The sequence below is a fragment of the Mirounga angustirostris genome, unplaced genomic scaffold (assembly GCF_029215605.1).
Source record: "Mirounga angustirostris isolate CCGP_5_RB_7025 unplaced genomic scaffold, mMirAng1.0.hap1 SCAF_15, whole genome shotgun sequence".
Taxonomy (NCBI): Eukaryota; Metazoa; Chordata; class Mammalia; order Carnivora; family Phocidae; genus Mirounga; species Mirounga angustirostris.
Genome location: NW_026991723.1, coordinates 17,025,052 through 17,037,511, shown reverse-complemented (window position 1 = coordinate 17,037,511; position 12,460 = coordinate 17,025,052). Strand labels below are relative to the sequence as shown.

General features: G+C 40.4%; 1 protein-coding gene across 2 annotated transcripts in view; it reads right to left on the bottom strand.

Moving 5' to 3' along the window:
• Nucleotides 1-4,035: 4,035 nt before the first annotated feature.
• The window catches only part of OSTF1 (osteoclast stimulating factor 1), a 52,851-nt gene continuing 44,426 nt past the window's right edge, over nt 4,036-12,460 (bottom strand). Inside the window, exons 9-10 of one of the 2 annotated variants that reach the window (XM_045882266.3) lie at nt 10,503-10,601; nt 4,036-4,565 (exon numbers count right to left, since the gene is read on the bottom strand). In XM_045882266.3, coding sequence (XP_045738222.1) covers nt 4,507-4,565; nt 10,503-10,601 — 158 coding nt within the window. In that variant the 3' untranslated portion in view covers nt 4,036-4,506. The remainder of the gene's footprint in view (nt 4,566-10,502; nt 10,602-12,460) is intronic. The other variant, XM_064579132.1, reaches the window with a different exon arrangement.

Below are 12,460 nucleotides of genomic sequence, written 5' to 3'. Positions count from 1 at the left end.
GGCTTTTATATCAGGACCATGTGTAACTAAGAGGAGGTCGCCATTTCTCCTTTGCTGTTTGCCCTCTTTCCTCCTTGGCTCTTCTCCCACTTTCCTTCCTGCTCCCTCTCGGGCTTTCGAACTTGTACTTTTGGATTTCTTCCGTTTTCCTTTTCAGCCACAGCCAGGAACCTGACCTCACCCCAGCCCCCGGTTGGCAACAGTGGAGTGTAGGTGGAAGGCTGAGCCTGATGGGAGCCCCAAGCAGATGGCCTCTGGCAGGAGACAACAGTAGAACTCCCTGGGAAGTGGGAGGTAACCGACACGTCCATGCAAGCTCCCAGACTTCGGTAAGACAATATTCTCTGACCCTTCCCAGGCACACAGTTCTTTTTATGATTACGTGGAACTATGTCAGGAGCTCTTGGACCATCTGAGGGAAATGCTGAAGTTAGCAGTACAAATTCCGAGCAAGGTGATTAGCTGCTAGTTGAGGCTTTCCTTCTTTTGCACTTATTTAGTTATTGCATAGACAGGAAAATTTGGAAACTTGTTCATTAAATTGTATTTCTTCAGGGTTACTGGGAACCAAAAAGTTTTACCAAAATTTTTTGGGGGGGGGGATGTGGAGGGGGAAATCCTTTAAAAAAAGAAAGAAAAAAGCTCTTAGGGTTGGTTTACGTAACACATTTAAGTAAATTAGCAGATATGCTGAATTTATTAGATGCTACACCCAGGGCTTGAGTTGAAAAGGAGCTGGTTTGTTTTTGCATATTTTTCTAGCTGAACATGAATGGCATCGTCTGCCAGGTGCGGTAGGCTGCAGGTGCATTAGCTCAGGAGTTGGCCAGACCTGCACTTCCATCTTCAAGCAGTGTGACCTTGAGCTAGTTAGTTAACTTCTTCAAACATCAGCCTTTCTGTAAAAAGATAGGGGCATTAATGTTCACCGCCCGGGGTTGCTGTAAAGATCAAATGACATCATGTCTATGAAACTGCCTGGCATAGGAACTGGCAAGGTAGGCACTTAATAAATGGTAGTTTTATTTAATTTTATGTCATTTTAAGGGACGGGCAGATGTAAAGGCTTGTTATTAAGAAATAAGGGGAAAGCAACCATAAATTTGTGGTCTGCAATTTTTCTTTCACTTGAGAAAACTTCACCAAAGCTGTATTTTCAGTTAAAATAGGGAGAATAGAATCTTTGCAATACTTCTCCCCCCGCCACCCCCCCCACAAAACCTCAACTTTCAGCAGAGACTTCAAAGTTTGGCTATACCATGTATGGCTGTCTGTGTATTCCTGCTACAAACATATTTACAACATAAAATTCGGGAGAACAAGCACAAAATCAAACCAACAGGGAAATGCTAATGTGTTGGGCTCCATACAGCCTATCAGAGAAGAAATCATCCTTTACAGAGATAAAAAGCACAGGGCTCACACTAAGAAGAAATACCAGTAAATCAGAAATTCTACACAATAAAGAACCCTTATGAAGGAAGCTTACATGGAAAAATTTTATTTTCCTCTACCTAAAATTATCTGAGATTTTGTTTTCAGCATTATTTCCAATTTGGTTTTTAAGATTAAGAAAAAAGAGGGTCACTACCGCTTTGTTCAACATTTCCTTTTGGGTGACAACATGGCCACGCTATTGAAAAAAATAAAACAACTGGGGGGGGTGCTCACCAGAGAAATACAGAAATTGACAAATGGAATGCATAGCAGCTCAAATAATTTGCCACAGACCAGTCCCAGAAAGGAAACTAAAATGGGAAACTGATAAAAGCTGGTCTTTGCATGAGGGTACTGGGCCTAAAGCTGGTCCATCTCACCACCCCATGGGCTGAGAGCCATTTTCTATCTAAAGCACACAATGCACTGGGAAGGAGTTCAGGCCACAAGCCACTGTCAGAAAGCTCAGGTTTCCAAAGTCATTTCCAGAACATAATCAAACTCTCCTCTGCACAGAATCAAGAGGGGTGACACGTTCTAAGAATTTTTGTTGATTTTTGTTGCTGAGTTCAGCATTCAACATCTCTGAAAAAGCTCAGATCGGCAAGGCTGAATAAACAAGCACCAAAAGTCAATTTTCCCATGGAGTTTCAACCACAGCAAAATGCACTGTCCTTTTTTTGTTTCACCAAATTTTGTTTCACCAGCAATTCATGCATATACCTAAGTCTACCCTCCACCCCCAAGAATTCTGGTTGGCCAACTTTCTAGAATCTTCATAATCTCAATAATGTTAAAAGCAATGTCGGTGAAGCCACTCACTCTTCTTTTCCTCAAGGACATAAATAAAATGCCCACATCGAGCACAAGGCATTTTCATAAAAATTATCTATATTCATGCAAACTGTTATTATCTCTGCCCATGTGAAAAAATTAAAAGTGTTTTGTTGGCACCTACCCTAATCACCCCAGGCCCAAAGTACGCAAGAACAAAAAGAGATTTCCAAAAGCTTTTTGTTAAGGCACAAACCCCGTATTTTATCATTTCATTTTAAAGATTTTATTTTTAAGCAATCTTGACACCCAATGTGGGGCTCAAACTTACAACCCCAAGATCAAGAGTCACATTTTTCCATCTGAGCCAGCCAGGAGCCCCACACAAACCCCATTTTAAAGAATGAACCCTAGGGGCGCCTGGGTGGCTCAGTCAGTTGGGCATCTGACTCTTGATTTCAACTCAGGTTATGATCTCAGGGTCATGAGATCGAGCCCTGTGTGGGGCTCTGCGCTGAGCATGGAGCCTGCTTAAGATTCTCTCTCTCCCTTTGCTCCTCCCTGCCCCCCGCTCGTGCTCTCCCCCTCTAAAAAAAAAATTAGGGGCGCCTGGGTGGCTCAGTCGTTAAGCGTCTGTCTTCAGGTCAGGTCATGATCCCAGGGTCCTGGGATCGAGCCCCGCATTGGGCTCCCTGCTCGGCAGGAAGCCTGCTTCTCCCTCTCCCACTCCCCCTGCTTGTGTTCCTGCTCTCACTGTGTCTCTGTCAAATAAATAAATAAAATCTTTAAAAAAAAATAAAATAAAACAAAATAAAAAATAAAGAATGAATCCTTAAAGGTTCTGTGGTTCAAAAAGATGTAGTTTCAACAAGGATTTCATAACTTCATAAAGTTTATGCTTATGAAGAAATACAAATGCTTAACTCAAGTTTTGTAAATGTATTTATTTTGAGGATATCGATTTCAAATTTTGTGCTCATCCCCTGCTGTTGCTACTTATACAGACTTCTTTCTATTAAAATTCGATTGGGGTATCAGAAAGCCCTCGAACAGGCTTCTCAGGACACCCTTCCTCAAGGCACCCACAAAGGAAAAAAAAGCATTCACAGACAGAAAACTCTTACGGTGGCAGTTATTCATTTCCTGAGCTAACCCACTTCCTTCTTCAAACATTTTCTTCTCTGCACCAGTGTGTTTTTTGAAATTAGCATCGAAGTCTTCTTACAAAATATGGTTCTGAGATGAGGGCCTGGAATCTAGGCAAATGCCAACAGCGATGACAAAATTAGAACTGGAATCTCGAATCGTGGGTCACTTCAGTATTACAGAAGGCTCCCTGCAATATTAATTGATGTTTTAGCAAAAGAATTTGAATTGTTACAAGCTAGAGCTATGCTCTGGGAAAACAAATGCTATCAAAGTAAAAAGCTGAACACAAAAAAATTTCATGGCTCCTGGCTACTCCATTATAGAAAACGATGACATCTTCCATGATAAGGAAATCAGTTTTTTAAATCTTTCAGACCATAAGCAGACTGTAATGGGTTGCTGGATTTCTTCACACTATGTATAACCTTAGAGATAAAACTGAAAGTCTAATAATTACTGAAGTTATATATTTCATTATAAATGCATCTTCTCAATGATTATTGTCTTGACTTTAATAAAAGCAAATATATAAAGTTGGATAGAAATGTGGCTATTACGATTCCTTTGTGCTAATGAATATGAAATACAACTTAAAAAATAAAATCAGCCTTTACCTAAATATAAAGAGCTTTATTTACCAGCAAATAGTGATACCACAAAAACAGACAAAAGGAACACAGTCTCTTAAAATGTTTATTTTTGTCAGAATAGCTGACGATTTTCTGTTAAGTCTTTTGGTTCATTATTATAACAAGCATTTTCCCCTTGAAAAATCCATCCAAAATATTTCAATCCTTGAGGTAAAGAACTAAAAAAACAAAACAAAACAAAAAAAACCATTCTGATTTTCTTAAAGAAAAAAACTTTAATTCCTTTAACTTGATAAATAGAAATAATCTCTTCTTGTTCTATTCTAGTGAACAAAAATGTACTTTATACAGCAAAGTATCCAGTCACTTATTGGCAAACTGAAGGTGAAAACCTACCCATTTACACGTTCTACTCAAACACAGTGCAATACTCCCATGTTCATAAAGACTTAAAAAAAAGGACAAAAAACAGTTACCAACACTCTTCTGGCAAAGACAAAGGTTTTGGAATGGCAAAAACAACAGATGTTTTAGCTCTCAAAGCTCCAGAAGGGAATTAATCGGAGTCTTCATCATCAAGATACTCCTCGGCATTGCTTAATGTTCGAACAGCATCTAAACGGAATGGGGGCGGGGGGAGGGAGAGCAAAACAGAGAAATTACAAATTGCTCAGATTTTGTTTTCACTTTCAGAGCTCCTGATAGCTCAACAAACTGTAATCTTTCCTCAGACCCTGGGATAGTACTTCCCCCAAGGATCTTCAACTTTTGCTTTCCTGCCTAGCTGCTCAGTATTTGTTGTCACAGAGGCTGACAAATACAGCTGTCTGCACGTTCTCTAGACATGCAAAACTAACTAACTAAATAAATGAAATGAAATAAAGCACATGGTGCTAAGGTACCATTAGTCTCTCCTGCACAAAATGCAACCAGCCCCATGCACCATGACCAGCATGGAACACATGGGAAGGCCCTCCACTCTGAGCACTGTACTTCCAATCTCCTCTCCCAGTGTCAAGTACACGCACGTGGCTTCGGTCGACAGCCTGCATGGCCTTCCCTGAAGGCAATGAAATAAAGTGTGAAACGGAAAGAACCGAACCCCAGCATATGTTAAATCAGGCTTGAACAGGGTTCAAAAAGAAGGCATCTGATCTTTTTTTTTTTTCCTTTAAGCAGGGGGAGTGGGAGAGGGAGAAGCAGGCTTCCCGCCGGGCAGGGAGCCCAATGCAGGGCTCGATCCCAGGACCCTCGGATCATGACCTGAGCCGAAGGCAGACGCTTAACGACTGAGCCACCCAGGTGCCCTGAAGGCATCTGATCTTTAACTGTTCACCTATTCAACTGTCTAGTTAAATGCCTATAATAGCAACAGGTTACGTGAAGCATCATTTTAGGGGGGAAACTGAAATCCAAGTTATAAGCACGGTTAAAGCTTAATAAATGTATATTACCATGGTCTCTAAATACTATATCCCTGTGCTCACTGGAGATATGACTGATTCCAAGTCTGGGGCAGAAAATGTAAAAGATGTACCTGGAACCGCTTGTCATACCATACAACAAGGATGCTATCAGAGAGAGCGTCATTTTAAAAAGACTCACGGTCCAACCTGAAGAGGCCTCCACTAGCCAAAGAGGGACTATCAATAAGGACACTAGGGGCGCCTGGGTGGCTCAGTCGGTTAAGTGTCTGCCTTCGGCTCAGGTCATGATTCCAGGGTCCTGGGATCGAGCCCTATATCGGGCTCCCTGCTCAGCGGGGAGCCTGCTTCTCCCTCTCCCTCTGCAGCTTCCCCTGCTTGTGTTCACGCTCTCTCTCTGTCAAATAAATAAATAAAATCTTTAAAAAAAATGATACTAAATATAATGGATTGAAACACAGCACATATTTCAACACACACCAAAGAGAATTCACCAGTCCTCTTTGGAGAATAATAGGGAACCTGTACCTTATTCTGAAAACTCATTAATAAAGGACAAAAATCAAGCCTTTATTCTGCCCCTACTGGACAAACTATTACCTCTGAGTAATCAAACCATGGATGAAAGGAAATTTTTTTTTTTTACAGAATGTTCCTGGCTAATAACTGAGAAAGAACTGACAGAATTCAAATATCACCATTTTGCAACTGTTCATGAAATAGTGGATCTAGACAATGATTATCAATGAATGCTAAAGTCACAAGACAAGTGACAAACAGATATTCTGTGCCTCTGATGAAACAACACAACTTTCTTCATGAAATATTTTTCCCTCTACCCCTTATAGATAGATAAAAGGTAAAATCTAATCAAAGCTCTAGATCTAACACCAACTGACAAAAACACAGAGGAAAGAGGAACATGACAAACAGCACCATGGGGATGCACATATGCAATGTCTAGACTGGGAAATTCAGGAAAACTGACCCAGCTTCTTTAATAAGTAAATCGCCAGGCTAGCAAGGGAGAGGGAGAGGAAGCAATGATTTAAGAGATATATCTACCAATCAGAGCCTGACCTCATTCAGACCCTGACTTAAACTATAAACAAATAAGTAAACAGATAGATAAGTAAACAAAGCATAAACAAACATGTATGAGAAAAAGGCATTTGACAATGACAAGATTTATTTGATGATATGAAGGCATTATTAATTTTACGTATGCTGATGATACTATAAGTTTTTTCAGTCATTATCTTTACAAATTCAGAATTATTGAGAAAAAGGAAGGGACAGGGAGAGTCGGTACAAGGGAGGTAGAAATGGATTTATCTTCTACGAGAAGGAAAGATGAAAGAACAAATGGATATAAGCAGAACAGAGGCAAACTTCAATGATTTCACAGCAGCTTCCAAACTCCTAGAAGTCTCCAGGTTGTCTGTATTCATGTCCATCCTCCTTATGAGAATTCTGGAGACCTGGGCGGAATATATTTTGTCCTATCCCACACACACCCATGAACTTCAGGACTGGCTGTAAACTTAGGAAAAGCAGCTTTTTGAGCCAAAGACAAAAAGACAATAGCAAAGCTCTTTCCTACTCTACTTTGTTACTACGATCCTATGTTTTGCCATTTGAGATATTCTTTGTCCTTCCATGGCCTCTTCTGCCCCTTATTTCAACCTCGTTTCTCCTGTTAGCAGGAGATGACTCACCATGGTGCAACCTTTGCTGAGAGGAAATCAAGAGACAGGAATGATCCAGGCAAATAAATTCCTTCTCCTTTCTTCCTTTCATGGATTGCTCTCAGGCACAGCTTCTCTGGAAACTTCTCACATGGCCAAGTGCTGAGGTGCTATAGCTCTTCACAGCTCATCCTGGGCCATGGATTATAATAATGTATCTCCTAGCGGTGCATCCCCTTCTCCCCTACCTCACTTCCATTTCTCCTCAGTGTCACTGACCTGGATTTGCACATTCCAAATCAACCACCAGCACTTAAGACAAACAATAAATAAATGGTAGAAAGACAGACACAGTCACCTGAATACATCTCACAGACAGAGTATTAAGTGAAAAGAAGTTAGACACAAAAAAGTACATACTGTTTGATTCCATTTATATCAAAGTTCAAGCACAGGCAAAACCAGTCTATGGTGAGAGCAGGGGAGGATATGGAGGGGGCTTCTGGGGTAGGGAAAATGTTCTCTACCTTGATCTGGGTTGTGGCAGGTGGGAGCACAGTTAAAAAAAAACACACACACACACATCAAGATGTAAACTTAGGATTTATATATATAATTAATATAAATTATACCCCAATTTGTAAAAACTGGAAAAAGAATTTAAAGGGTGGAACCCTCAAGGTGGGGCTGAACCCTGGCCCCAAACTCATATCCCAAAGTTATCCTTCAAGGTAACTACAAAATGTGACTTGTTTTTTTCTCTATAAAAAATCCAAGACATGCTTTTAAAAGTGGGCAACAACATCAGAATATACTTTTTCCAGGCAGAGTTTGTGCTGATAATTAGCTACATGGCCCAATATTCAACTGATTCCAACTAGGATCACAATACAAATTGAAACATTTTACTGGACGACTGCGGAATGAAGCAAGAAAAAAGAGAGGAAAAAAGGTAACATGAAAACTAAAATATGAAAATTCATTTCTTGTCTCCGTGTGCCAAGCCCCCAGGTAATTAATGATTACCTCATTAACAAGTCCATTATCTAATCAATACAAATTTAGGAAAGTAGACTAAAGACACTGAGCATGAACAGAGAAAAAGAGACCTACCTCCCAGCTCTATTCTACAAAGACTGTAGAAAGGTGAGTGGAAAAAGAACAGTTTGCCACCTGCCTCCCCCAGCTCCTACTGCTCATGTGGAGGGTTCTGGGTACAGCTCTCTGGGGTCTGAGGCAAGTGTGGTATTTTCCTTGTCTATCATGATCAAGCTTATAGTATACATGAGTCTCTGATAACCTTCAGCTCATAAGAAGTCCTACTCCATGGTAAGGACATTCTGAAGGGACCTATACAGCAACAGGAAGTCAGTGGCAGAAAAAGGAAGTTAGGCCATAGTCCGACTTCCGGAACCAACCAAGTCAGCAGGAAGGTGGAGATACATACCAAGTAAAAGTATCTCTCCCTCACAGCTACATATATGGCTTCTCAATCAAAATGTAGGATTGCTAGGGAGCACCACTCAGCTGGTAAATATTTTCTCATGCATGTATCAGACCCTCAATCCATCTATGCATAAGTAACTACTTTGCAGAAACACCAGCCTACCAGGGAGCATTCATGGCTTAAATAATAAAGGAACCCAAGCTGCTTAATGGTTTAATGGTTTACACTATATCTGTGTTTTTTTTTTTTTTAAGATTTTATTTATTTATTTGACAGAGAGAGACACAGCGAAAGAGGGAACACAAGCAGAGGGAGTGGGAGAGGGAGAAGCAGGCTTCCCGCGGAGGACCCTGGGATCCCAGGACCCTGGGATCATGACCTGAGCTGAAGGCAGACACTTAACCATCTGAGCCACCCAGGTGCCCCGGTTTACACTATATCTGAACTGAAGTTAAAAGAAATAAAAATCTGGAACAAAGACCTATCTGGAGTAAAGAATAAAAGGAACAGCAGAATCGTGAGGAGGGCTATGATGAGGATCTGGTGATGGACAAGGAGGATAATTCTGGGCAGCTCCCTTGGTGAGTCATGACGAGAGAGGGACTGTTTGCTATTTTTGATTGACTAAAGTAGGAAACCAGGGGACTGACTTTATTTTGTTGCTTCTGCTGGAACTGGGCTACAGGACAAAATAACATTGCCTCTTCTCATAAAACAAAAGGTACTTAGCTAAGGAAGAGAAAAGCTTTCCAAGGGTTCAAAAATTAATGGGAATGTAAGTCAAATGATGAAAACAGAAATCAGTACCTTATTACACAAACTCAGAACTCTGAGAGTGATATTACCCTCAGCTTAAAATGGAAACAAATGCACTTAGCCTCAATACTGGAAATGTCTCAAAAGTTGTTTCGGTGGTTCTCCACCAGCATGGATCAGTCTAAACTTTAGACTCTAAAGCAATACTAAGAAGGGTTGGAATGATGAGTAGCAATGCTAAATAAAGACTTGTGAAAAGAGAGTTCTCCATTATACTGGTTTCCATTCTAGAAAATGGTGGAAAAGATGTATCAATCATTGGCTTCTCCTTCAAAGTGGCTTTAGAGTGCCAAACATAAGATAAAAATAGAATAAGCCTTGCGGGGAGAGGGGGAGATTGAATGTGCCCTCCAACCAAATCACCTCCTACTTTTCTTTTTTCTACCTCTGGGTTCCTCGTGGGCCAGGAGGCTGATGCGGATCAAAGGGAGAGACAGGACAGGGGAATGGGAAGAAGGGTTAAAGCACCCCCTCCCAGCATTTCTTTCAAAGGGAATCATTCATTCAGGTTACGCACTGAGAGGTCCAATAAACAGCCAGTCTCTGAATAGTAATCATGAAGGCTGTAAATGCGTTTAACACCTTTTCTTTAACACCTTTTCAAAACAACCACACAAACTTTTCATTTTTTTCTTTCAAACCTATTCTCCCACACCAACAGATATTTTTATCTTTAAGGATGTATACCTAAACTTTACCTTTAAAAACCACCCCAGAATCTGTAAGTAAACATCAAATTGTTTACCAAGGCTAGAATAATTCTGATTATAGTTTACTGATACTCCCATTTAAAATAGAAATAAAATATAACCCTGGAGCTCTTCAGTGCTTAATTGAAAAATATATTTAGAGATAACCACTGGTAAAAACTTATCTGAAACGAGGATACAGAGACCATGGCTCTCTGATAAGCGCTCTACTGGAAAGCAAGGTGATTACAACTTAATTTTAAGGAACAAAGGGAACATACAAAAAATATTAAAAGCTCAATGTCTCTTCGACTTGTTTGCATGAAGGTATTTCTTCTATGGTGAACGTTCCAAATTAGACCAAGGAGATAAAACGTACTTCAGAACCACATGAAGAGTTTCCTGAGAAAAATTTTTTTCCCAGGTCTAAGATGATAAACCTTGGTCATGATGGTGCCAGAGGAGAAAGAAGAATTAAAGCCAAATACCTGTGCCCTGTTTCTTTTTCAGGAGAGATGCGCAGGCGGCATTCGTAGCCATGTCCAGGGCCAGCTTCTTCTCATTGTTTCTTAAGTCTGTTCTCGCACCTTTCCCCCAATACAAGAAAAGCACATCAGGTGTTTCTGAAGAATCTAGAGTAGCAGACAATCTTCCTTCCACCAAAACTCATCACTTTGGGCCAAACTAACTAGGGAACCACTCTGGCCCTGAAGTCAGCTTTTTCAGAACAGTAAAAGCCCACTTGGCATCTTTAATCAGGGAGTTGCCGCTATACTCCTGATAATTAGGCACCATTAAAATATAGCCTTTCCTTTCAAGTCCTCAGAATACCACACGTGAGTTTTCAGTGGGGAGTTGACTCTCCCGGAGGTGAATCCTGAGTCAGTTAGACTCCAACATGTCTCGGCACCAGTTTTTGGAGATTCAATGTAATATACCCGTTGCTTCCTGAGAAAATACCACGTGGCTTGTGCCTGAGGGGATTAATATTTTATATCTGTAAGTATACTCCTGTGCAAATTAGCAGAAGAGTAACACAATAAAACCTAGAGGCAATCCATTGTTCCCGCAGCCCATCTTCAAACTTGCTTTTTTTCCTCGTCTTCACTGTGGTAAAAATTGTATCAGAATTCATGAGTCCATTTTCATTGTTAAAGATTCAAAAATATAGAAGTATGCTAAACAGAAGCATACGTCCCTTTTCATCCCCCAACTCAACCCCTCCCTTCCCCTTCCTCTAGCTTGTCCACAGGAAACCATTCCCAGCAAGTAGGCATCAATCCTCACCTCCCTCAGGTGCATGAATGCATTCACAGACATATATGTATATATACACAAAATCATACCACATATATTGGTCTGTAAATTGATTTTTTTAACCTAACAATACATAATGGTATTCCTTAATACCATTCCTTATTAATACACATCCTTATAACTCGACCTATTTAAACATTTGTAAGTATTCAATTTTATGGACACTGCAAAATTTATTTAATCACCCCCCTACTGAGGGGCACTTAGGCTGTTCCTTTATCACAAACAATATTGCTGTAAACCTCCTTGAACAACATCTTTCTGATGTGTGGTTTTCTAGAAGTGACGCTGGAATGTGAGGATATGTCCATTTTTAATTCTGCTAGCTACCGTCAGATTACTTTCCAAGAAGGCTTTACCAATTCACACTTTCTACCACAGTATAAGAGAGTGCCATTTTCTTTGTAACCACATCCTCTTCCATAAACAAAAAAATAAATGTAATGAGACTCAAAAGCACAAAAATATTTGAGTAAAGAAAGGTTGGTGTGTTTAATTAGGAATATGGCAATTGTGTATAAAAATCTCCCTCGTGAGCAGGTTTAGATCTACCCATAGCGAAGGGTCTATAGAAACCTCATTCTCTCCTTGCGCTACAGGTAAAAAGAAAGTCCCTTGGGTTAAGAGTTCTGTGACTAATCGTATCTTACATTAAATTACATTTTAGAACTCATGTACATGATTTCTGTCAGGACAGGAAATGTCCAGAGCCAGCAATGCAAGAGAAGAAACAACCATTTCCGGTGTCCCTCTCCACCAGCGCTACCCAAGAGAAATATAATTTGAGCCATATATGTCATTTCAGATTTTCTAGTGGCCATGTTTTCAAAAAGAGGAATTTATTTTCATAATACGTTTTCTTTAACCCAGTATACCCAAAATGTGACAGGTCTATCACAGAACCAACAGAAGAACTGTTGTGGGGCGCCTGGGTGGCTCAGCGGTTAAGCGTCTGCCTCTGGCTCAGGTCATGATCCCAGGGTCCTGGGATCGAGCCCCACGTCCGGCTCCCTGCTCAGCGGGGAGCCTGCTTCTCCCTCTCCCTCTGCTGCTCCCCCTGCTTGTGCTCTGTCTGTCAAATAAATAAATAAAATCTTTAAATAAATAAATAAATAAATAAAATTGATGT